General features: G+C 41.3%; 5 protein-coding genes across 7 annotated transcripts; 2 read left to right on the top strand and 3 right to left on the bottom strand.

The window, feature by feature from the left end:
- Window positions 1-390: 390 nt before the first annotated feature.
- On the top strand, window positions 391-5,329 carry ddx24 (DEAD (Asp-Glu-Ala-Asp) box helicase 24). The gene is made up of 9 exons (XM_084915151.1): window positions 391-495; window positions 688-1,559; window positions 1,645-2,067; window positions 2,159-2,312; window positions 3,044-3,556; window positions 3,905-3,980; window positions 4,410-4,598; window positions 4,677-4,806; window positions 4,888-5,329. Exons 2-9 carry the CDS (start codon window positions 692-694, stop codon window positions 5,145-5,147), a joined length of 2,613 nt encoding a protein of 870 aa, XP_084771277.1. The 5' UTR covers window positions 391-495; window positions 688-691; the 3' UTR covers window positions 5,148-5,329.
- On the bottom strand, window positions 5,145-8,037 carry LOC146366135 (ubiquitin thioesterase OTUB2-like). The gene is made up of 6 exons (XM_084915153.1): window positions 7,599-8,037; window positions 7,441-7,521; window positions 7,221-7,339; window positions 7,041-7,125; window positions 5,706-5,891; window positions 5,145-5,601 (listed from the first exon to the last, which is right to left on the bottom strand). The coding sequence occupies exons 1-6, from the start codon at window positions 7,602-7,604 to the stop codon at window positions 5,395-5,397; spliced, it is 684 nt and encodes a 227-aa protein (XP_084771279.1). The 5' UTR covers window positions 7,605-8,037; the 3' UTR covers window positions 5,145-5,394.
- A 106-nt stretch (window positions 8,038-8,143) lies between these two features.
- ccdc197 (coiled-coil domain containing 197) lies at window positions 8,144-10,835 on the bottom strand. Its single transcript, XM_084915152.1, has 9 exons — window positions 10,469-10,835; window positions 10,321-10,360; window positions 9,903-10,079; window positions 9,645-9,802; window positions 9,474-9,556; window positions 9,219-9,391; window positions 9,016-9,126; window positions 8,807-8,923; window positions 8,144-8,729 (listed from the first exon to the last, which is right to left on the bottom strand). The coding sequence occupies exons 1-9, from the start codon at window positions 10,570-10,572 to the stop codon at window positions 8,544-8,546; spliced, it is 1,149 nt and encodes a 382-aa protein (XP_084771278.1). The 5' UTR covers window positions 10,573-10,835; the 3' UTR covers window positions 8,144-8,543.
- Window positions 10,836-16,068: 5,233 nt separating this feature from the next.
- Window positions 16,069-22,419, top strand: LOC146366133 (ankyrin repeat and SOCS box protein 2-like). Of its 3 annotated transcripts, XM_084913861.1 has the most exons (9): window positions 16,069-16,262; window positions 16,663-16,865; window positions 19,753-19,919; window positions 20,075-20,230; window positions 20,309-20,554; window positions 20,641-20,812; window positions 20,994-21,597; window positions 21,685-21,838; window positions 21,971-22,419. In XM_084913861.1, exons 2-9 carry the CDS (start codon window positions 16,744-16,746, stop codon window positions 22,099-22,101), a joined length of 1,752 nt encoding a protein of 583 aa, XP_084769987.1. In that variant the 5' UTR covers window positions 16,069-16,262; window positions 16,663-16,743; the 3' UTR covers window positions 22,102-22,419. The 3 variants fall into 3 exon arrangements, with proteins under 3 accessions (XP_084769987.1, XP_084769986.1, XP_084769985.1); XM_084913860.1 differs by having other exon boundaries at window positions 16,069-16,865; XM_084913859.1 differs by lacking the exons at window positions 16,069-16,262; window positions 16,663-16,865 and adding an exon at window positions 16,880-19,404.
- Window positions 22,365-24,295, bottom strand: LOC146366132 (protein FAM181A-like). The gene is made up of 2 exons (XM_084913862.1): window positions 23,711-24,295; window positions 22,365-23,620 (listed from the first exon to the last, which is right to left on the bottom strand). The coding sequence occupies exon 2, from the start codon at window positions 23,563-23,565 to the stop codon at window positions 22,792-22,794; it is 774 nt and encodes a 257-aa protein (XP_084769988.1). The 5' UTR covers window positions 23,566-23,620; window positions 23,711-24,295; the 3' UTR covers window positions 22,365-22,791.
- Window positions 24,296-24,772: the final 477 nt, after the last annotated feature.

The raw sequence follows: 24,772 nt of genomic DNA, 5'->3' as shown, positions 1-24,772 counted from the left end.
TTTATTTTATTTTATTTTATTTTATTTTATTTTACGGGACGGCAGAGCCCAATGAAAACTTTCTTTTCCACAAATGCGTTTATTTATTTATGTACTAGATTATATGCTAGTTTGTCTGGTACAACCTTCATTAAAAAATAACTGTAATTATCTTTGCTACGAATAATAAATACTACTGTAGTGAAGCAACTCCCTCGGCACAAACTTCAATACACCTTAAGAAATTACAGCGTATTATCCTTGAACTGAAAGCTGATAAACTGAAACCCTTGACATCCTTGGGTATTATTTAAACGTTTATGAAATTTTTATAAACGTTTATATAGGCGGTATAAGGAGTTACGTATAAAAAAAATGACCAGAGAAATTGAAACAGCGCCTGTTGTTTAAATAAAGTTTTTCAAACCACGTGATCAACACTGTCATGGCTGCGCCCTCGTGTCTCGCGTTGTTGTAATCGTAGCAGAAGTCTAAGAGAGCCTACACGCAGTCGAGGTAAGACTTTAGTACTCACTCATTCAACTAGTAGTTTACTGGAGACTTTGTACGCTTAGTTTCTGTTAATTATCGGTTAATAGTTGTCCACTGGCATTAAGAAACGTGGGGTGCACGTGCGCTTTTAATAACTAAACGTTAGGAACTTCACGAGGTCGGCTAAAGTCACTTATTTTACACCTTTTTTTTCAGAAAAATGAAGACAAAGAAGATGAAGGCGAAAAACAAAGGCATGTCCACCGGGCTAGGGAAGCCAGCGAAACGTTGCATCGACATGAAAGGCAAATGGAAAACCATAGACCTCGATCCCAGCGTCTTCTCCGAGGAGGGCTTAGAGGGTCTGGTGTGTTTCGAAGAGCTCACGGATTACCGTTTAATAAACAGTGAGAAGGCTGCGGCCAAAGCAGCAAAAGAGCTGAAAAGGGAGAAGAAGAAGAAAGCACAGAAAAGAAAAGCTGGTGACGGCGAGGAGGCTGGAGAGAAAGGAGACTCTGAGATCAAAGAGGGGGAGAGCACAAGTGAGCCAGCGAAGAAAAAAGCCAAGAAAAAGAGGAAAAACAAGAAAGGGATTGCAACGGAGTCGGAAAATATTTCTGCACAAGACGTAAAGCAGAAGGATAATGCTGCCACTGAGCAGGGAGGAGAGGATGAGGTAGCAGGTGAGGCCGATGAAAATGATTCTGCAGCCATCACTACTGATCCCAAAGATGCAAAGAGAAGCAGGAAGAAGAAGAAAAAGGGGAAAGGGCAGCAGACAGTGGAGGATACAGTCCCAGAAGAACAGCCGAACCCAGAGTCTTCATCAGATCTGGAAAAAGAAAAATCTGGTCAAGATAAAGTGACAAAGGCCCCACACAAGAAGGTAAAAAATTGGACAAACGCTGCACTTTCTGGTTCTGAAGACAAAAATGTTGACATGAGTGCGTGGAAGGACCTGTTTGTCCCCCCACCTGTCCTGAAGGCACTGAGCAGTCTTGGATTTGGTTCACCGACACCGATCCAAGCCCTGTGTTTGCCTCCAGCTATCAGGGATCGTATGGATATACTGGGAGCAGCTGAAACAGGTAAGATAAAAGTGATAGGTTTATAGTGTCATTTTCTGTTCACAGATTTTTAAAAGTGGAGCTAATACGGATGTTGTACTTACAGGAAGTGGCAAGACACTGGCTTTCGGCATTCCCATAATCCATACCATCCTGGAGTGGAAGAATAGCCCAGAAAAACCTAATGATGATGCTGAACCAGTCACAAGGGTGGAGAGTTTGTACTTACCACCTGTAGATGAGTGTACAAAATCAGCTGAGGAGGACCAAGAGGAGGGAGTGGAGGCTTCTAAAGAAAACGATGAAGGTGCTGAAGATCAGAATCAAGGAGACTCAGATGAAGATGAACACAGCGACGTAGAAGATGAACAGCTTGGATGTGTTCGGGTAATCAAGAATGCAGACTTTGATTTTGATGAAAAACCCACTGGTGCTCAGAGTCGACCCCTCTTAGGCCTGGTTCTCACTCCCACCAGGGAGCTGGCTGTTCAGGTCAAACATCATATTGATGCTGTCGCAAAATTCACAGGTAAGTCATAGCTCATCAGAGTGTTACGATAGCAGTTTTCTTGTAAGAGATGTATAAATGTCAGCATAGCTAATGTTTTCCTGCTGTGCAGATATAAAAACAGCCTTAGTGGTGGGTGGAATGGCACAGCAGAAACAAAGACGAGTGCTGAAACGCAGGCCAGAGATCATCATAGCAACTCCGGGGCGTTTGTGGGATTTGATCAAGGAGAGGCACCCACATCTGGTCAACCTCAGGCAGCTCAGGTGAGTCTTAATTTAAGACTCTCTGACTTATTTGCTAGAGGTGGTAATCGATACAATATTATCACAGTACTTCACTTATGATATGATATTATCATGATTTTTATTATTTTGTGATATGCTGAGTATTGCAATAAAATATATCACCTTTTTTAAACTGCAAGTTATTTCCTAAAGTTAAACTTTGTCAATATCTGTTTTATTTTACTTTAGTTTACTATTAACATTTAACTTGCGCTCATTGACCTTCCTATTTTATGGGAATATAACTAAAATAGAACCAGCTGGCAGCCAGTTGATGAACTGTGCACATTGAGAAAGACTCATTCAGGCTCATGGAAACATGTTGGCTATCTGTCTGGTTTCATATATTAGATAACAATTATTTGCAGAGTGATTGCAGTCAGTCCAAATCAGACTACACCTGTTAGTAGGAAGGGTGCCTCCGATCAGGTGAATCGAGCCCTTTTTTCAAAGTTTTCCCAGAGTATTTTAATGTATTTAATAAAATATTAATATTTGGTGTTCCTGTATCAATACAATATCGCAAAATACAAAATATCACATTAAGTTTTTTTTTTCCTTCACCCGATTACTGACACTGCTTTTAACCCTCAAATCATATCATGTGTGAAAGAGCCTGATTCTGTGTTCTGTGATAAAGGTCTTTCAGGCAGGTCTATTTCTTAGATTTTTGTTATCCTTTCTTAATTCCTCTTCTTCCTATGACACAGGTGTCTGGTCATTGATGAAGCTGATCGCATGGTAGAAAGAGGGCATTTTGCCGAGCTGGAGAATTTGCTGGAAATGCTAAATACGACACACTTCAATCCCACTAGGCAAACTTTTGTGTTCTCTGCCACTTTGACGATGGTTCACAGCTTTCCCACTCGCCTCCTTCAAAAGAAGAAGAAGAATCTGGACCAGAGGAACAAGCTGGAAATTCTTATGGAGAAAGTGGGGATTAAGTCCAAGCCCAAAGTCATTGACCTCACCAGGAAGGAAGCAACTGTGGAGACACTGATTGAGACTCAAATCCACTGTCAGAAGGATGAGAAGGACTTCTACCTCTATTACTTCCTGCTCCAGTATCCTGGGCGCACCATGGTGTTTGCCAACAGTATTGACTGTATAAAGAGGCTGAATTCTCTGCTGGTTATACTAGACTGTACTCCGCTGCCTCTACATGCCAACATGCACCAGAAACAACGGCTGAAAAACCTGGAGAGGTTCGCTGAGAGGGAGAAGTGAGTTGTGCACACATTTGCAGTAGCAACATCAAGTTGTCTTCAGCATTTATCCAGTAACTGTGTGCCACTGGTGACATCTAAACTTTAACTGTGGGAGTAAGGAATTCGTCTAGTATGCACAAAAATGCCTGAAATAGTTTTGTCTTTATCTACTTTAAAACCATTTTTAAATTTGTGAAAGTATTCACATTTTAAACATTTGACACATTCAAGTCCTGATGGTTTTTGTAGTTCCTGTAATCAGCAGCAGTCTTGAGCTGTATTTACTGTAAAACATTAGTGATTTCTTATGTTTTTAAAGGCACCTAGCTTTGACATTGCCATTTCTTTTGTTTCTCTTCACAGTTGTGTTCTCCTGACTACTGATGTGGCAGCAAGAGGCCTGGATATCCCCAATGTCCAGCATGTTATTCACTACCAGGTAACCCCTTAAACAGTTGCCCAAGGATTCTCCAGCATGAATAAGAGGTTATCAATTAGCCACAACACTAACCACCACAGCCATAAAACACAGTCCCTGCAGGTTTCCCGTGATGCACTGAGTGTTTATACACGACTGTGCATTTATCATTTGTTATTAAACTCTAGCTCTCTTCATCAATGTGTCTTTTGTCTCGTCTCCCTCCCCTCGCCCCCAACCAGTTTCAGCAGATGGTTGCACATCCCCGAGTCTTTTTCTGCTGGAGGTTTCTTCCTGTTAAAAGGGACTTTTGTCGCCAAATGCTTGCTCATAGGAGGGTCTTTACCTTACAATAAAAACCAGCTTAAAATATGAATGTTGGGCAACGGCTTATAACTACAGCAATGTAATGAGCACTGTTCCTCAAGAAGTGTGATTTGTTCATACCAGGTTCCTAGAACATCTGAGACGTACGTGCATCGGAGTGGGAGAACAGCAAGAGCGACTAAAGAGGGCCTCTGTATGCTGCTAGTAAGCCCAGATGACGTGATGAACTTCAAAAAGATATGCAAGACTCTTGGAAAGGACGAAGAGCTTCCCACATTTCCCATAGAGACCAAATGCATGGATGCAATCATGGTGAGATCCATCAGCATAAGGTCCTGTTCATTTTTGATGTTAAAGGGTTTAACTGATATAACTTGGGTTCCTCCACAGGAGCGAGTAAACTTAGCCAGGAGAATTGAAAAGGTAGAGTACTACAACAGCAAGGAGAAACACCACAACTCCTGGCTCAAGCAAGCAGCAGAAGCCCTGGAGGTGGAGCTGGATGATGACTTATTACTTGGTAAAACCAGCACTTTTTAAAAACAAGTTTGCATTTCAAAATAAAGTTTCAATGCAGAAAATTAAGTCCACATTTCCACAGGCAATGCAAATGATGAGGATGCAGACAGAGAGCAGCAGAGGATGGTGAAGGGGATGAAAAAGGAGTTGAAGCGTTTGATTTCACTGCCCATTTTCAAGAATGTAATGAAGACCAAGTATCCTACTCAAATGGGAAAGCTCCCCCTGCCCCAAATGCCCCTTGCTGGGATGGAGAGTGCCCTAACCAGGGTTTCAACACAGAAGAAACCAAAGACTACTATCCATCCACGGCAGAAAAAACAGAAGCAGAAGGCAAAATGACTTGTTTATTGAGAGGTTTATTAAAAAACTTCAAATGACACAATTTATAAAAAGGGTAAAAAAAGTAAACAGCATTTTAAGTCTCTAAATGTTTAGTGCACATTGTGCAACAGATGCTCATCCCCAGATGATGGATTCCTGTAAACTGCAAGATTTTATAAAAATCTAATTTTGTAAGTGTCTTCAAGCCCAGTTGGAATTTATTCAACCGGAGTCAATATTCCTGATTCGAGCAGAGTTTCGTTGGTCATAGTTGTGCCCGAGGGTAGAGAATGTCATAATGAGATGTGTGGTAGAGGAGATGCAGGGATGGGTCCCCATTTTCTGGAATGATGTGGTGAGCCAGCTGTTGTTCGTCGCCTTCCATAGAGACTATGTGGATGGAGATGTCCAGAGCCTGAGACAGAGCCGAGATGTCCACATGATCACACTCCATCGCCATAGCCTCCACTTCCTTAACGAAGAGAAGAGATTTTAATCAAAATCCTTCAAAAATTATCCACTTTAAATAATTCAGAGGTTCTTTATGCAGTATATGGCAGCAACGCCGATACCAACTTGATGACAGTAGACATGTAGATCAGGTGCTTCCAGAAAGTTGCGGAAGAAGTCTGCATTGTTTTGCAGGTGTGCTGAAGTGAGCAGCCTGAGATACTGCACAACACTGTCGGAGGTAGTATGCTCATTGAAGAGCCTGAATAGTGCATTTACATCTGCTTGGCTTTGCTCAACAACCTGAAGAACCTTCAACAGAAAGAGGAACAATTAGACTTTGCTTTTTTACAGAAAATATGGTGCCTGTAAGATTTCATTCAAGAGTCATTTTCTGCACCTTTTTAAAATAACTACACAGGTCTAGCAGGATGCCAAACTGGTGAAGCGCAGGAGTAATACTGTGTTTTTAAAATCGGAACAAACTGGTGTGTAATACAGAGAGATATACATCCAGATGGCCAGATTCTGAATTAGGTTGATATACATACTGTGACTTCCTAAGCCTGCTGCCACCATTTTGGTTCCAGCAGAATAAAATAGTGGCAACAGGTCTTATAGTGTGATTAATTAAACAGTGTTTTATAGCCATCTAAACCATGGAAGGTCTACCTGGGGGCTTTGGATGTCCTCCGAAAAGCCTGAGGAACTATCCCTGAAGACTACTTGAAGAAATGGCAAGAGAGCTGCCTGAGAGTGTTCAGGCTGTGTTAAAGAATAAAATGTAGTCATACCAAATATTGACTTTTAAAGCTCACTGCACAAACTTTTTAACCTTAGTCTACATTACAATTACTTTGCACATTTCAATAAAATGCTGCATCCGTTTTCCCAGGAAAATGTAAGGAAATAAGGGGTGATTCAAAATCTTTGTACAGTGTTGCAGTTGAAATTGTAGACGCAAAGCAAATGGTCCAATCAGTACAAAAGTAGTTGAGAAGCAGACATCTGTCTAATGCAGGGGTCCCCAATCCCAGTCCACGAGGGACTGTGTCCCTGCAGGTTTTAGATCTCACCCTGGGTCAACACACCTGAATCACATGATTAGTTCATTACCAGGCCTCTGGAGATCTTCAGGACATGTTGAGAAGGTAATTTATCCATTTAAATCAGCTGTGATGGATCAAGGACATCTAAAACCTGCAGGGACACCGGCCCTCGTGGACTGGGATTGGGGACCCCTGGTCTAATGACTAGGATCTTTTCTCACACACACATTCATAAAGTTAACCCAAAACCAAGCTATCATTTGTTCGATGTATGTACTACATACACATCAAACGGCAAGTCAAAGCTCACAGGCTACAAAGTGACATTTCCCCCCCCATTATTTTACTAATGGAGGTCTGAGGAGATGCTAATAAGTTGTTGGAAGAAAAACAAAAATATGAGTGCATTTACCGTGTCCAGGTGGTGCCTGAAGAAATCCTCCTCAAATCCTGCAGAGACCAAAATTGCGCTGCCCTGGATTATCTTGTCCTTGAACCTAACATTGAGAGGGGCGAGACAAGCACCACCCTTATCAAATCAACGCTGTTCAATCATCAGGTGATATTAGTAACAGCAGTAATTAAATCTGACCTCTGCAAATCCCTGGCACTGTGTAGGACTGACTCCAAGTATGCGAAGCAGAAAGCTCTGTAGAAGCAGTTCCCGTCGCCGCAAACTTTTCTTACGGCGGAAAACTGGCTGCTCAGATCCTGAGAAAGGACAACAGGTCCGGTTATTCTGCAGTCGTTATGAGGGGTGACCGTGACCACCTGCACTACATCAACCTCAGCCCTTTTTCGAAATAGCCTACTTGCTGTTTGGCACTCGGCATTTGCGCAGGGAACAGCGAAGAAATGTCCTCTCTACATGAAACCAAGCTGCCATCCTCCATCTGTGGACAAACAAGCAGTTTTACTACCTGAAAAAAAAACCCCGCAGTTTCAAGAGTTACCTGACCGCGTGACGTACCTTCATATTTCAACAACCTGGAAACAATACAAGAAACCCGTAACTACAGTTAAGAAATACGCGTGTCAAAACATTGTTGCGTTTTCGTTCCTACTTTCTAAAAACCGGATGTTTGCGGAAACCACGTGCTTGTGTTAAAGGGCCAGATCGGGGTTTTTATAGCGTGCGAGCCATGTCTTCAGTTTCTCATGAAAGTACTGAATCAGGCTTTTATCTGCTAAATAGGATCATATTTGTATTAAAAACGTACTTAAAATTGTTTTTTTATTGTTCATATACTATTTTTCATGCATCGTGCTGGTGGGGTGCTTACAATAAAGCTTTCGGGGCACCCAGTCATAGGTTTGGGTAAGCAATCCGAATCACCAAAGTAACAAGAAACTATAGCTTTTTACATTGTTGTCGTGGCATCACAGGTTTTAACTCTGAAACGTGGGAAATGTGAGGCAATAGGGTCAAAGGAGATTTTATTGGCTGCTTGTTTTTGGTGTTTTGCATAATGCAAAGGTGGTGGATTGCTGTTGATTGAGTGAGCATTTACATAATTTGATTATGACCACTTTATTTATTTATTTTTATTTTTTTAAATAAAAGCAACATTCACAATACAATGTGCCCAAATCCAAATTTACAAGTTCGGATGACCTGTTAAACATGAGGATCTCATTTCAAACAGCTACGTTTTCATTTCCTTGTCTATGACGTCTTAAGTGCAAAGGTTGGTGCACAGATTTTCGAAACACTGAACAAATGTTATAAAGGCAAATAATGAAAAAAAAAAAAAACCATTATGTTCTCCTACAAGCTTTTTTTTTTTCTCAAGGTTTTGGTAACACTTCATTTGCTACGAAGTGGTAGCAAATGCTTCTTCCCACCTCAAGAACGAACCTCCACTCTCAACAAACCATAAGAGACAACACTGTGATGAATACTCAAACTACAACATCAACCAAATGTCTCACTCCTTCTGCTGACTTTACTTGAACTTTTGATTTGTGTTTTACTTCCAAAGCTTCTCATTGACCCCCTCTCTCTTTTGTTTGCTGCGGCGGTTGTGCTCGTCATCAAACTCCCCAACTCCATCATCCTCCTCGCTCTCCTCTCCGTGTCTACCTTGTCCAGAATGTACTCCTGAAAGAAATGGTCAGTCAAGATTTGGGTAAACTAAAAATGGACCCTAACAATCATCTCATCCTGCACGTAAATACCTTCACCATGTCCATCATTGTCAGCGCGTTCATCTTTTCCAGCGGTCCGTATTCTGGTAGGTAACACTGTTCTGCAAGGTTGCTGATGGCCATAAGCAGTCTTCCCACTTCTGTAACCTGAAACATGAAGGGCACACATGACATTATTTCTATCCAAAGTTCCCAAGATTAATGAGCAGGGTCACATCCAGCTAATCTGGAAGGCATACCTTCTCTCTGGATAAGTCTTGCTCCATCTGCAAGTTAACCTCTGCCTGCTTGTTCTTCTCTTTGAGGGTCTCTAACTCACTCTGCAGTTCAGACAGCTCTTTATTGGCCATCTGCAATACATACAAAAACACATCAACCGCTATAAACTACAGTACTGCTATGAAGACATGATACATCTAACATCCATATTTGTATATCTGACCAGTTTCTTTACGCTGTGTTCCTCCTTCATATTCTGCAGCTGCCGCTGGCCTCCCTCCACCTCCGCCTCCATACGTTGCAAACGTTGCAGCAGCTCCTGGTGTGTGATGGATAAGGTCTCATGACGCCGAATGATGGGCATGACTAGAGATTCAGACCCGTCATCGAGGTAATCTGAAACGGACTGTGTGCTTTACTCAACAGGCTAAACAAAGCAAGTTCATTTGAAGGCTCAATAATGAGCATTTGAACTTACTGCTGGGGAGATAATCTCGTGTTTTTATCAAATAATCCTCATAGATTTTGTATTTTGCCACTCTCTCCTTTAAAACTTGCCTCCTGCAAATTAAACCATGGCAAAGCCGGGCTTAAAAAACAACTTCATGAAAGAAATCTTTAAATTAAAAACAACATTTCAAGGTCTCACCTGTCTCTGAATCCTTTAAGCTGTTCTGTCAAATCTTTTATCTGCTGCTTTTTAAAAATGTTTTGCGCCCGTGAAGCTTCACAGCTCTTTAACGCTCTGCGTCGCTTTGCTTCATTCTCAGCTACGAACTTCTCAAATTTCCCTACTTTTTCTTTAGTCTGCATGAAAAGAAAAGACAAAAGCCAGCCACATTAGGACAGTCTCTTTCAGATGATGGATAACTTCTACTGCTTCTCATTTAAGGTGGTCTCAGCTCACCTCTTGTAGTTTTATTTCAAGGCCAGACCTTCGCTGAGCTAGGGCCTCCATGCAGGCTTTAAAATCCAGCCGTTTAAGTGCAAGTCGCTTCTCCACCTCATCCAGCTCTGCCTGTTTCTTCAGAACCAGGGTCTTTTGCAAAGTAGTCACTCCTGCCTCCAAGACTCTGCTCGAAGGCTACACACACACACACACACACACACACACACACACACACACACACACAACCAGAACGACTCAGATGCTTTAATACTGAAACCTTTGCAGGGTGCATTTATGAAAAACGCCTCAAAAGAAAAGTTACCAAGTGGTTTAAAAGGAGAAGTAAAATCAAATAGAATTAAAGGTATAAAGTAGGAAATAGAAGAAATAGAACCTGTGGAAGTGAGACTATTTTCTGTGAAGGCACAAATCTTACCACTTTTAAAACTGGTATGTGATTGGCATCATCTTCCCTTCTGTGTGTGAAGAGAAAACTGTCAGTAACAGTCTAAGACAGTAAAGGCATGTATGAATGGGGTAGGACAGCAGACGTAACTTGCTGCTCCTCAAAACCACGGGCCTACCTGCTGTCCAGCGACTGTGTCACAAAAATGTTGTTTACTCCATTTCCCACCTGGAGTTTTTGACCAGGACTGTTCTCTAAAAAAGGAAGAGAATGCGTCGTCATGTCTTTTAGTGGATTTGTCGCTCAGGAATTCTGATGCGTAAAGAAGCGTCTTCTGGTGTTCTTCGTTTAAACGAACAGAAGAACAATCGGGGATCTTTTCCGGATGTTTTTTCTTGGATTCGCGTTGCTGTTACCTAGTGACCAGGGGCCAAACAACAGGGAATGTACCGGGATCGTTTCTTTGTTGTCATGGCAAAAGCAGGGAAGCCTCGGCTTGGTTACCGACCGAGTGAGAGCGGGAGAACGCGAAGAGTGCTCACTCCGTCCCGGTTCCCGCAAAGCCTGAAACATGTTGTGAAAACCTGAGCGCAAAAATATGTATCAGAGTTGTCCTTGTAGCTTTCAGTGTGTTCATTTTAAAGATCATTTTACGTATAATTAGTTGCTTTTAAAAAAAAGAATAATTACAGAACAATACTTTTACATATGCACATGCTTGCAATTACTTGTTGTGTTCTCAGAAATGATAAAAAGTAAAGACAAAGAGGCTTCTGGGAAATGTAAAATCTATTTTAGTAATTCTTTAATTACAAAAAAAACGTAAAAGTTATTGTTGCCTTTTTACATTCCTTTTTATTCTTACTTCAATTAGCTTTAAGAGAATTATAAACTTAGTGTAATTATGTTTTACGGACATTTAAATATTGCTATGAATTAATAAACAAACACCTGGAAGGATTGTAGATACCTCCACAAAGAGCTCGCATTAAAAAATTTGCTGCTATTCGGATTTTAACAGCTAGACGTGACTTCCACTGAACTCTATGAATTCATGAAAACCTAAATGAAAAAGAAAGGGAAACGGCAAATCCTCCTGCTTTCCAACCTTTAGGCATGTGTTAAATGTTAAAATATACTAAGTTTTCAACTTTAAATAATTACTTTCATTTTTGTAACTGAAGAAGTTCAAATTTCCACCTTAAACAAAAAGGAAAAAAGTAAATTTAGTCAAATTTAATGTCACATTTAAAATGCACATGAGGAAACTCTTCCTCCTCAGTAGATGGTGCTAAAGTATGCACTACCATCATTCTGCAAAGGAAGGTCAAAAGAACATTCAAGGAAAGTCACAATGATAGTCACAAAATTCATTTGATTAGAAAATTTGCAAAAAGAAAATGATATAAAATGCCATGAATAATGAAGTAAATTGATCCAGAAGAGTCTCGCTGTATGGCAGTGAAATATGTGAAGGTGGTGCAGAATAAATATGAGAATAGAGGGGCAGTGTGACGTGTGCAGTAGAAGTGACAGATGGGTTCAAGGTGGAGGTGGGATTACTTCAGGGATCAGCCCTGAGCCCCGTCTTGTGTGCAATAGTGTCGGACAGGTTGATAGATGAGCTCAGGCAGGAGTCTCGTGGACGATGATGCTTGTAGATGACGTTGTGACCTGTATTGATTTGATGCCAAGCCAAAACCTTTGAGATGCAGTTGTGACATTTTACTTGTTCTTATCAAAGGCTCCTCTCAGGAGACCATAGTGACAATTTAATATACTCTCAAAACACATACAGGTAACAAATAAGAGGACATCAGGACTGTCCTTGCGTCTCACAAGAGTGGGAAAACTCTGGAATAGCTGCTGGTATGTTGTTTGGACTACTGCACTTTATACGTCACAATGCTGAGTTTGAGGATACCTTTGACTGACTGCAGCTGCTGTCTAGCTTGTCTTGGCGTTAGAAGGCAGCAAGCTTTCAAAGAAAACAAGTATGAGTGAGCCGAGTCTTGCTCGACTACATTCCTGTAAAACATTTTGCTAATTTTACTTCCTGATGCCACCACGCATTATCTTCATAATTGTTTTTAAAACCACAAAATTCACATTAATTGTTTTTTTCTACATAAAAATACATTAAGGACTTATGTTGCTATGTTACTGGTCCAGCAGTATGTTTGTGAGTCCTGTGCGTTTGTGTGTCACATGCTTATTGTGTTAACTGAAAGTCCAGTTTTGTAACTGTGTGTTTACTGAGAAAACAGACACTTGGTTAAAGACGTACACTAAAAAAAAAAGATTCTTCACCTTTTATAATATGAAACAATAATTTTGAGTAAAATACAATTGAAATATACAAAATCAAAGGTTTATTTATTCAAATAATGAATCATTAAAGAAAAATGTGCTTGAATTTATACCAATGAAGTTCATTTATTGGACCAAATTTCATAAAATGTAACATTTATATTGCACTTATGTAACAAAATTCCAGGTAAAATTTACATGTAATTAAATTTCATTTCAGCCGTAACATTTCTGAGTGTGTGTTGTTATTAACCTACTGCTTTTAAAAAATATTTAAAATTGATAAGAATTCAAAGTTGTAGTTTGTTGTAACAAGGGAAAAGGAGAAGCAAGAGGAAGAGCCTTTTCCATAAGATGGAGAGCAGCTAAAAAATAAAAGGGCAGTGGTAGTCAAGGAGTCCAAAACTCAAGAGTAGAACGTAACATTTATTTATAATAAAACAAGCCCAGGGCATATAAAAAAATAAGCTAAAACCAAGCTAGAGGTCTGACTTTTACATTGTATTTACAGGTCCAACAGTCTTGAACAGCTGCTCTAACCCTTACAGAAATCACTCTTTTCACCAGTTATGTCTTGCTTGCTTGGAAAGGCTTTCTTACTGGGCCCAACTCCTCCACTATATCCGACACCAGTTCCACAGATGAGTCCAGGGCGAATCTCCTTGGCATCCATCCTGTTGCACCGCTAAACCTCTGTTGTTCTCAACTTTGTGCCACTTCTGTGACTCCTGTCATGCTCTAGAACAAAGGCACTTTTAAATATACAAAAAACACTCTGGGATTCCCTGTTACAACATGATAGTTACAACATAACATATTAAACAAATATGTAAGACTGCTTTCTTCCATTTGCGCAACATCTCTAAAATTAGAAATATCCTGTCTCAGAGTGACGCTGAAAAACTAGTTCATGCATTTATTACTTCCAGGCTGGACTACTGTAATTCATTATTATCAGGATGTCCAAAAAACTCACTGAAAAGCCTTCAGCTAATCCAAAATGCTGCAGCAAGAGTACTGACAGGGACTAGAAGGAGAGAGCATATTTCTCCTGTTTTGGCTTCCCTTCATTGGCTTCCTGTTAAGTCCAGAATTGAATTCAAAATCCTGCTCCTCACATACAAGGTCTTAAATAATCAGGCCCCATCTTATCTTAATGACCTTGTAGTACCATATCACCCTATTAGAGCACTTCGCTCTCGCTCTGCAGGCCTACTTGTTGTTCCTAGAGTATTTAAAAGTAGAATGGGAGGCAGAGCCTTCAGTTTTCAGGCCCGTCTTCTGTGGAACCAGCTTCCAGTTTGGATTCGGGAGACAGAAACTATCTCTACTTTTAAGATTAGGCTTAAAACTTTCCTTTTTGCTAAAGCATATAGTTAGGGCTGGACCAGGTGACCCTGAATCCTCCCTTAGTTATGCTGCAATAGACGTAGGCTGCCGGGGGATTCCCAAGATGCATTGAGTTTTTCCTTTCCAGTCACCTTTCTCACTCACTATGTATTAATAGACCTCTCTGCATTGAATCATATCTGTTATTAACCTCTGTCTCTCTTCCGCAGCATGTCTTTTATCCTGTCTTCCTTCTCTCACCCCAACCGGTCGCAGCAGATGGCCCCGCCCCTCCCTGAGCCTGGTTCTGCCGGAGGTTTCTTCCTGTTAAAAGGGAGTTTTTCCTTCCCACTGTCGCCAAAGTGCTTGCTCATAGGGGGTCATATGATTGTTGGGTTTTTCTCTGTATCTATGAAGCGCCTTGAGGCGACTTTTGTTGTGATTTGGCGCTATATAAATAAAATTGAATTGAATTGAATTGAACATAAGAGTAACTGTAATGTTCAGCTTTGTGGAAACTGTCAGAGGTACAGATTCCCTGGTACTGAACACATCTGTGTTGTTCCTGTCCTGACTTGTTTTTACAGGACGTTGGTTGTTTCTTGTGCTTTGCAGGCGTTCGAAGCTTAGATATCTATCTACACATAGTCTTTGAATGCAGTGATACACAACATCACTGATATCAGTCTACGTTTTTCCAATGACACGTGGCTGATTAATGTGAGATGTACCATAAATAGACTTTTCTTTTGTTAACAAACGAACAGCGTGGACATCAGTTGAAAAGCCGTTTCACGAAAACTCCCTGTTCAGATCCATGTTTGCTTCCGAGGGGCTCAGCCTATATCTTGGAAATGTTACTTCTCACACACTCACAAGAGGACCTACACACTTCTTGTTAGACCTTCATCTTCTACAGGTTACACACAAGGACACCAACTGAATGGTAATAGTGGTTTGACACGAAAATGAGTTCACTCCAATAAAAATCTGGAACTGGAGCAGAGCCACTAATAATTCTAAACAAACCGCCCCATCACTGTTATAATTGTAGTTACAGCTGAAAAGTCCCTGACAACTCTGCAAGAAAGCTCCATAATAGCTACATCCAACAACTAGCAATGTAAACCTAGATTACCATTGACTGCCATATAATTGCCCCCCCTCCCTTGGTTCTGGGGGCTGTTTTTGCCTGGCAGCCATGCTCTGGTCTGGCCTCCTCCGATAAGGTTTGGGAGAAACTCAGGGCTAACAGACTACAGCCCAAGAAAAATACTCAACATTACAATCTAGGGAAGTCACAATAGGCTCTACATACACCCTACGTACATCTATGTGCTGTTTTTTTTGTCTCTTTTCCATCTTTCTCCCACTTTCTCCCTCCTTCCTAAGAATCCCGCCATCAGAACTGCTCTATCTGTTTTCTAAAATTGAAATCAAAATGCCCATCAGTACTTAGGTGCATCTACATATGTCACTATGTACATGTATAGCTGTGCATGCATATATGTTTTTTTTTCCTGTTTTTGTTTTTCTTCCTCCCTTGAATATGTGTATGTATCTGTATATGTGTGTGTGTGTAGGTATGTGTGCAGACATGTGTCTTTATTCAGGTGGACTTGTGTGCATTTGTGTGTACACACATATAAATCAGCTTGATTTTGGGTTTACTTTTTATTGCTATCCCTCTTTTATCCTGTCTGTTTCAACTTGTCTTGTTTTACTTGTTGTATGGCCATGTCCTATATGGATGTTGGTTAAAAATAATAATTAATTAATAATTTATTTTTTTAAAAGAGCAAATGCACTGGTATATCACAGGGAAAGAAAACCTCATGAACTTTATCATAAAAGCTTGAAGAAACTGTCAGAGTCCCTGATTTACTGGTACTGAATATGCCTGTCTGTTTCCTGTCCTGACATGTTAGTATGTTGTGACAGGACGGTGCTTTTTTTTTTGCAGGTGTTTTCATATGTTTTGGTTTGACTTTGTTGGGGAAAGATCGCAGATTGCCCAGGAATTTGCAATAGAGCCCGTTTGCGTGGTTGAAAATAAATATGTCGAAGGACTCGTTCGTCGTCATAAAACTATGAGGCCACTTCCAGTTTCAATAGAGGAAGCACTTTTTAAAAACATTTTGGAAGAAGTAATTGTGAAACAATCTGTTGTCATTCTGCTTGTTCTTCAGACTCATTTTTGCACTTCACACAGTCGCAGCAAGAGGTGACGCATGTTATGACAGAATCCTTTAGACCGTCTGATTAGGATTAACATATTTGTTCTACAAAGTAACTCATATTTTGTGCATAAGGAGAAAGAACAATGTCATGTGGTGAGTCTATCAAGCTGTTTTTTGGGGGGATTTTTTCTATTTAATTTAATTCTAATTGTCTCTGTCATTGTTTTGTAAAATTAATCATGCCCTGTAATCTCAGCTTCATGTTTTTTTGTTATCCTCCTGTTGCATAACTCACTAACAACACTACACACACCAGCACCTTCTCTGGAACAGCAGTACCAAGTGGAACATAACACTGCTGAACATGTCCTTAAAAGGCATCCCCCCTCACTGCCTGAGTCGCTGCTCTCTGATTTCTGCCTTTGCAGATTTCAGCTCTTTTATATGAGTTAGGTCACTAATTCACGTGGGATGTGTGTATTATACTGTGCCTGTGATTTTATTGCTGCTGTTGATGTTCTAACTTCTATTTTCCAACTTCTATTGTGAATAGTGTTTACTCATCTATGAAAAAGACAACAGCACTTTTTGAGGTGTTCTGCACTTAAGACTGGAAAACAAATCTCCTCCTGTGATGATTGCATTCCAAAAAGCTGGGTCTCTTTACCAGAGACCAAACAGCGACATCAAAGACAGGCTGGCTGGATGCTCCCTGACTTTCCACACTTCACAAAACACCACAACAAACCTGCTCAGGTAAGAAAAGATGCTATCACTTCTTAACGCTTAACAATTTAACATTATCTTGTCACCAAATACCGCAAATGCTATTCCTAATTGTTTTTCAGTGAAACATTAGAGATAGTTATTCATGACATTTTTGAGCATGGCACGGCGTGAAATGCCCCCGTGACGTATCAGTATATCTAAATAGCCGTCAAGATGAAAACAAAAGATGTGAAAAGAAAAGCGCTGGTCTGTGCTGACTGCCTTAGTGTTGCTTGTTAAAAAAGCAGAGTTACTACAAGTTTTCTGATGGTGAAGAGCCTCAATGGGTTATTTTGTGGAGGCTCAATGAAAACAACATTAATTAAAAGGATGTATTTGAGTAGTAAGTGGAGGTGAAATCATCACGTTTTATAGTTATTTTACCATACATGTGATGCAAATGTTAAGATGTCTAAACCTTAAAGACAAATAAAACAGCACCAATAGCATTAATGTGTAGTGCTCACAGGTGGCGTTAAGGAAGTCTTTCTGTCCCTACAAGACTGTTTTTACTGTACGGGGAAGCAACTTGTTAAAACACAAATATTCAGTACACCGAGATTTACTTCCTTGAGAGTCTCTCAAGTTCAGTGGCAAAACCTCACTCTTGTGGAGAAACTGAAACCTGTTAAATGAGATTTAGTGATTAGACGACACTCACAAACCACATGCTCAAACATGTGAGTCAAAATAAGCAAATGAGTTCTGAGCTGCACTGAGGCCATAAACAAAGGCACTAATCAATATGTGCTGCCTGTAGAATCATAGATGAAAGCTTTGTTACACATTGTTTCATATGGTTGGCTGACAAAGTATGAGGCTGAAAAAAAATCTGATAAATAATAACGTGGATTTTATTCATGGACTGGTCACTTTTGAGATTTTTGCTTCATTGGCATATTTTTCTTCAGGCAAGGGAGGAAAGAAAATGTCCAAAATATACATTTGCATATTTATTTTACTGCATTTTATTGACTGGACATGCAGATCAGTAAGAGTTAAGTAAATATGTAGTCTCTGTGGTTGATTTGGATATTTAGTTATTAAATGGCAAAAAAAAATTTGGTTTGTTTCCCTTTTGGTTTGGGTGGTTTTTTTTCCTGGCTCTTTTTGAAGTGATATAAAAAAGATTTTAAAAATCTAGTGGTAAAAATGTAAAAACGGAATTACAAACACAGTTTTATATCCAACATTCAGCATTCCGTTATGGAAATGTATGCAAACTGACTTAGATTTACATAGATTCATAGCTTCATTTCCATAGTTCAGCATAACATTGCCGCGTGTGTGTGTGTGTGTGTGTGTGAACATCTGACACCAATACACCGCCACTGTGTTTAGCATTTGTCCTCCTCTGTGATGGATCGCCATTCTGACTAAAGATGTTCCCTCAAAGACTTTATCTAAAATCTCCCATAAGTGTATATTTAGGCTGAGAGCTCGTGATACCCAGAGGGCACCCTCATAAGCGGATAAAGATGTTTACTCAGAACTCATTTTGAATTCATTTGCAGTCACCCTTCCCTCCAAGAGGACATGTGAACCCAAACAACGCCCACAAAATGCCTCCATCCCACAACATAACAAGGCCACTGGACCCCCTCATTATACGGTCAAGAGTTCTATTTTTTCCTCTAATCTGTCACCCATCTTCACATGGTTGAGCAAAAACACCACTTAAAGACACTTGGCTCATCGGTGCCCCCAACAGGACTTAAATTGTAAAAACCTCGAAGACATAAGAAGGAAAATATGATCTTTGGCATCATTTAATGCGCTGGTATCTTCTGATAAATAAGCTACCTGAGCTATAACAGCGTCTTCGTCGCTGGAGTGAAGCTATTACGCAGGCCACGCCTCTAGCTGCCATGAAGGACGCAGAGGTCACATCCTCGGTATTTTTCTGGGAATTTAGGGTGGTGGAGGGTTACATTCAACAGATATATGTGCTGACGTTTGGAGTCTGTTTATCAAAAACATTTATTTTTATTTTTATTTTTTTATTTATGTATTGCTTCCCTTTTTTTAGTGACATTAGGCCACCGCCTATCGCTTATAATACAGTCAATGTGCACAGGCTTTTCAAAATGGAGTAGTGATTAATGGTTCGTTGTGGGGGTCTCTGTTTATCTTCTGCAGTTGTCACATATCAGTCTCGTTATCTAACTTGGAAACCAGCCAGTAAAGACGAAAAGCTGGCCTTACACTGCATTATCTCCAGGGCTGTTTCTCTTATCTTTAAACGTCCGAGTCTTCTGACATATATGGATAAGTCCGTCATCCTGCCGCCTGACAATACAGTCCCAAAATAATCTGAGACCACAGCTGAGCCCCGCTCGGCTCTGCGCGCTGCTCCGCCGACGCCGACGACCTGGGAAGGAAAACAGCGAAATCTACCTTCAGTAATGACGAAATTCAGCTACTCTGACTATTTGTCTCAGTTCCGTTATGCCGGTAATAAGGCTGTGTCGCGACTGCGAGGGGATAGGAGAGGAGACAATGAGAGCGACGGCGCGTCAGAGCCGGAGTGAGTCTTTTATTGTTGTGTGGACTATTTGAGGCTGCCTGTGTTCGTGTGTGTGTGTGTGTGTGTGTGTGTGTGTGTGTGTGTGTGTGTGTGTGTTTCAGAGTGAGGGTGCCGGTGGCTCTTGTGTGCAACTTCTGCATAAATAGCAAAAATAAAAATCACACATCCTGGATTACTGAGAGCAAAACCAGCTGTTTTTTCTACTTTTCGTATTATGATGATAATCACCGAATGTACAGATTTTAGGGTCAGTGCTGCCTTTCCCATAAGGATCTGGTGTCTTTCTAAAAATACACTTGATTGTATTCAGACTACTTAATATTTTAGGGGGTTTTCTCTCCTTTCAAGGGATGTTGATCCTGTGGTCTGTGCCATCAAAAGAGGAGATGTGGAAACTGTCAAAAATCTGACAGCCTCTTCTCACTGGGTGCTGAAGGAGAACAATGATGGATGGATACCTTTGCATGATGCTGCCTACTGTGGACAGGCTGAGTGCTTGAAGACCCTTTTAAGGGGTAGGTGATTGAAAGTCTCAAAGAATTATCCCAGAAATGTAATTTGTCACCCTTGAATGAATCACATGTTAAGAAAAGAAACTTAAATCTATTGCGGGAGGACTTTTAAAATGCCATGTGTGCTTATTTTGTTTAACGTGTATTTTCTGTTCTAGCCCTTCCAGGCTCAGTAGACAAGCGCACATTGCAGGAGCAGACGGCCTTGCTGCTTGCGGTGTCTTGTGAACACTTGGCCTGTGTGCAGTGTCTTTTGGAAGCAGGTGCTGACCCTGACATCAGCAGCAAGAGCAAAGAAACACCTTTGTACAAAGGTACAGCTGTGGGCTAAGAATTTCTTACAACAGCTTATATGAAACCAGGCTGACTCGTGTCTTTTTGTGTCTGTCCAGCATGCGAGCTTGAGAACATAGACATGGTGAACCTTCTTCTCTCTTATGGGGCCACTGTGAACCAGCGGTGTGCCCAGGGCTGGACAGCCCTTCATGAGGCTGTATCCAGAAACAACACAGAGATCTGTGAGATACTGTTAAGAGCTGGGGCTATAATTAATCCATCTAATACCTACACCATCGCTCCACTGGTTGTAGCAGCTCAGCAAGGACAGATGAGGACACTGTGTTACCTTATTGAGAAAGGTACAAAAAAATTCCAGGTTTTCATGTTTATGATTTCAATGAAATTATATTATAAAAAAATGATGATTGTTTTTTGTTTATTTTAGGTGCAGATGTCAACACGCAGACATGCGATGGGGTTACGGCGCTGCATGAAGCGAGTAAAAATGGCCACACGGAAATTGCGGCCCTTCTGTTGACTAAAAATGCAGATGCCAACAAACCGACAAGCTCAGGACTGCTGCCTTTGCACATCGCTGCCCAGTATGGACATGACAAGTAAGTTCAAATACTAACACTTAAAAAAAAATACTGATTAGTGTGTAAAATTTGTATTCATATCCTGAACTTATTGTCAAAATATGCAATGGAGCGGATGTTGTAAGTGGCGCTGTAAGCTCTAACTTCTCTGTATTTGTTGTGTTAACTTTACATTAACATCCTTTTGCTTTGTTTTCAGGATTGTATCTCTGCTCGTCTCGGTGACAAGTCGAGCCATGCTCCGGCACAGTTGGATCAGCCCCCTCCACCTGGCAGCAGAGCACAACAGACACACTGTAGCAGCTGTGCTACTGAAGACAGGTGCAGATGTAAACGCCACACTGCCTCACAGCCACTCCATCAAGTATGCCGATCGACGCACTACAGCCCTCTACTTTGCTATTGCTAACGGCAGCACCGAAACAGCAGAGGTGTTGCTTAATGCCGGTGCTAGTCTAAGCCTGGATCCAGTCAGCCCTCTGCTGATGGCTGTGCGTCAGGGTTGTGTCAGCACTGTGTCTTTACTGCTAGAAAGAGGAGCTGATGTAAATGCAAGCATCCCAACATGTACTACCACATTCCCAGCTCTTGTCGCACTTTGTCAGAATAATCTGCCTCTACTCAAGTGCCTTCTGGACAATGGCTGTGATTCGCTCTCCTGTTTTACGTGTGCTTATGGCAGCGCCCCTCACCCAGCTGCAGGACAATCCGATATAATAACTGCTGGCAGTAACGGATATTCTTTGCAGAATGGCAGCATGCTTCCTCTAAATTGCAATGAGCCTTCAGAGAGGATAACACAGGTATGCAAAAAGAGCAAAAAGTTGGTCATAACAAAAATATGCATGTTCTTTTTCAGTAATGTAAATTTATATGATTTTCTTCTTTAGTTCTGCGAGTGGATCTCAACGCCAGTAATGAGTAAATGGGCAGGGCCAATTATAGACTTGCTGCTAGAGTATGTTGGCCATGTTCAGCTGTGCAGCAAGCTCAATGAACTGCTGGACAGCCGTGAAGAATGGCACGTTGTCAAGAGGAAGTTGTGTAAGTATCAGATGGAAACATGTCTCTTTCACTCTTTTCTTTCATGTCCTCACACGTCCGTTGAATGCAAATGTGGTCCACAAGGAAGCAAGCGACAAGCCTCTTTATCTTTCCTTTTTGTCTTGTCTTTAGTGTCACCATGTCCACTGCTGCACCTCTGTAGATTAAAGATTCGGACCCAGATGGGGGGACACAGACTGAGATCCATCACAAGCGTACCTCTGCCAAACAGACTGATTAGATACCTGAGCCACATTGACTGACTTTAAAATGAACCTCATGCAATATAGTCCTCAGAGATAAGACTATATTTATCTTCTTGTGGTTTTTTTTTAGTCGTGTCTGATATCTTGAATGTGTAAATGTTCCTCTCAAAGAAATTTTATGTGTATAAATATCTATTTATAATATATGTGAAGTGACAATAAGCCTCTTTAATCTGTCCTTCAAAATGTGTGTGTTTGTGTGTGTGTTTTCCCTTTGGAGAAAGCTTTAGCAAAAGGTAAAAATGATCTTGTGCCCAAAGGAGTTTTTAAGGCAAGTTGAATCATTTATTTAAAAATAAAAGTCATTGTTTCAAATGTGCCTATCAAACATTACTTTGACAAAGAAAGGCGATTCTCATACTTAAAAGAGGAAACTAAAACAGGATGTTTGGATTCATTCTATGACTTTTTTGACTTAAAAAAAGAACAATCATCCTCTGTAGACACCTAAAAGTAGAAACCTTTTTACCTTACTGTCAATTTTCAGGCATAAGACTGGCATGAAAGTGAAGATGATGAAATTATTCAGTGCAATTTAGTCCTTTAGGTTTAAAAGACAAAAATAGATGAAGCATTTCAATAAGTGCAGGAGGAAGTATCTCGATTTAAAATGCTGAAAGAGAAACGCTGAAAGTCATTAGTCCTATTTACACGCGTTTTGTGTGATGGGTTCATTTAGTGAGTTAATTAAATGAATCCAAACACACTGAAGATTGGTGACTGAGCGGTGGGCTTGGTCGGTATGGGTTTGACAACAACGTGCGTGTGAATTTTCTGTCCATAAGGATGCTCGGATCTCTCTGTCTCAGTCCCTGCTGCTTTGCTCCACAATCCCAGGGGCGGATGAGGGACAAAAATGTGATTGTGAAGGATCTGGTGTCCGTGGTACTGGAAAGGGCAACAGCCGCACACACTCACGCAGTGGTGAGAGGTCACGTCCAGTTTCAGCGTCTCTTTATCCGCCGAGCTGCGCCGGCTGCACGCAGATATTGCGGTCTTTGCATCATCATCACAACTTCGTTTCCTCTTTTCATTCTCAGTTCCCTCCGATGTGCCTGCATGGCTCCTTTTCATTCCTAAATATGAGTGCTCCCTCTTGGTTGGGGTCAACTTAGGTTCCTCCCAAAATGAGGCCGGTAGCTGGCGTTTCCTCATAGGCACCTGCTCCACAGAGCTCCCCAGTTGATCCACATCCTGCGCACCAGAGCTGGCCTTTTCTGCCACACTCTGATGGACAGACCCCATCGGTTTGGCGCACCTATACTCCGCAGACCTGTGTGTGTGGCATCTTGGGACTCTGGAGTATTTTTGAGAGAAGCGCTTCAGTTGCTTCTGGAGATATTTCCGGTGATCCACGGAGCGCCTGCACGGAGCGGACTTATCTAGGGCCGCCTTGATGTCGCTGGATGCCAAATTTACAAAATTTAGTAAAGTTTTGACCTCACTGTCTGCATTTGCCATATTGTATCGAGGGTTTGTTCAGTCCATGCTGAAATAAGCAATCCACCGTCAGGATCTAAAGAGAAATGAGAAACACACGAGTCACGCAATCAAGCCTCAAATGAGCGGGATGCTGGATATTAGAGATTAGTAACCTTTTACTCACCACTGCTGGATCAGTCCGGATTCTCTCAGTCTAACCTCAGACTTCTCCCAGGCTGCAGTATAGGAGCACTTCAACAAGTTGAATGAATATAAACTCCTTGTAGTTATGGTGCTTCCCTTGAACCAATCAGCGACCCCAGGCCTCTTACAATGCACCCCAATCAGCCTCCAAGCGCCCTGGTATCAAATTCTTCACCATCGCAAATTGTTGTCATGGAGATCTGGAGGGGGGAAAGCCGCTGAGGGGATGCAATATTTCTCCTACAAGATGATTTCTGCTCCGAAAATGGTAAATGTGCGTTTAAAAAACGAGTGCGAATTCTTGTCGAGCATGCGTGCATTATAACCTAACATCAGAGCGGTTAAAGTTGAGCTTCTAACACATAAGCCCGTTATTCCCTCCCAAGAGTGATGTCAGCTGTAGGATTTGGTGAGGGGTGGTGGGATCTGAAGAGTGCATAACCATGGAAAGGGTCTTGAAGGCTCAAGAATCTTGTCTTTCTGTTTGCCCCCTCAATCGAGCGACACAAAGGCTGCATTACTCATTCAAACCTCGCGGGACAAAGGGAAAGGAGCTGGATAGCACTCCTGCATTTGTAGTCAAACATTTAGAGACTTAAATCGAGTCGTCATGAAGGAGAAAGAGTCGGACAAAGCCCATAGAATTGCCATCAGCAAACATTTTCCTGTGTCATATTATGGGGTCTCCATGGCTCCCTCTGGCCCGCGGACAATAGCACAAGTTTGCACACTCGAATACTGTCACCCTGCCAACGGCAACAAGGGCCCAAAACAGGACAATCCCCAGAGAAAGCATGGGCTCGGCGGGGAAGGTTGCAATAGAGGAGGGAAATGGGACTTGTGAAATGCTAATTGAGCTTCATCCCCTTATTGAAGTGGAAAAAGAGTACCTATCGTTCCACTGAACCGCGGCAGCAGTGGAATGAGATGTGAGGGAACTGTTTGTCTGGTAACACCTCATGCCTCAAATCCTGACACAGTCCTATGCTATGGAGCCAAGAGAGAATTTTTTTAACTATTCGCAGTCTATATCGAGGCTACA

This window comes from Perissodus microlepis, chromosome 19, assembly GCF_051167445.1.
Source record: "Perissodus microlepis isolate ML-2025 ecotype Zambia chromosome 19, ASM5116744v1, whole genome shotgun sequence".
Taxonomy (NCBI): domain Eukaryota; kingdom Metazoa; phylum Chordata; class Actinopteri; order Cichliformes; family Cichlidae; genus Perissodus; species Perissodus microlepis.
The sequence above is the reverse complement of the archived record's forward strand: the minus strand, read 5'-3'. Positions and strand labels throughout refer to the sequence as shown.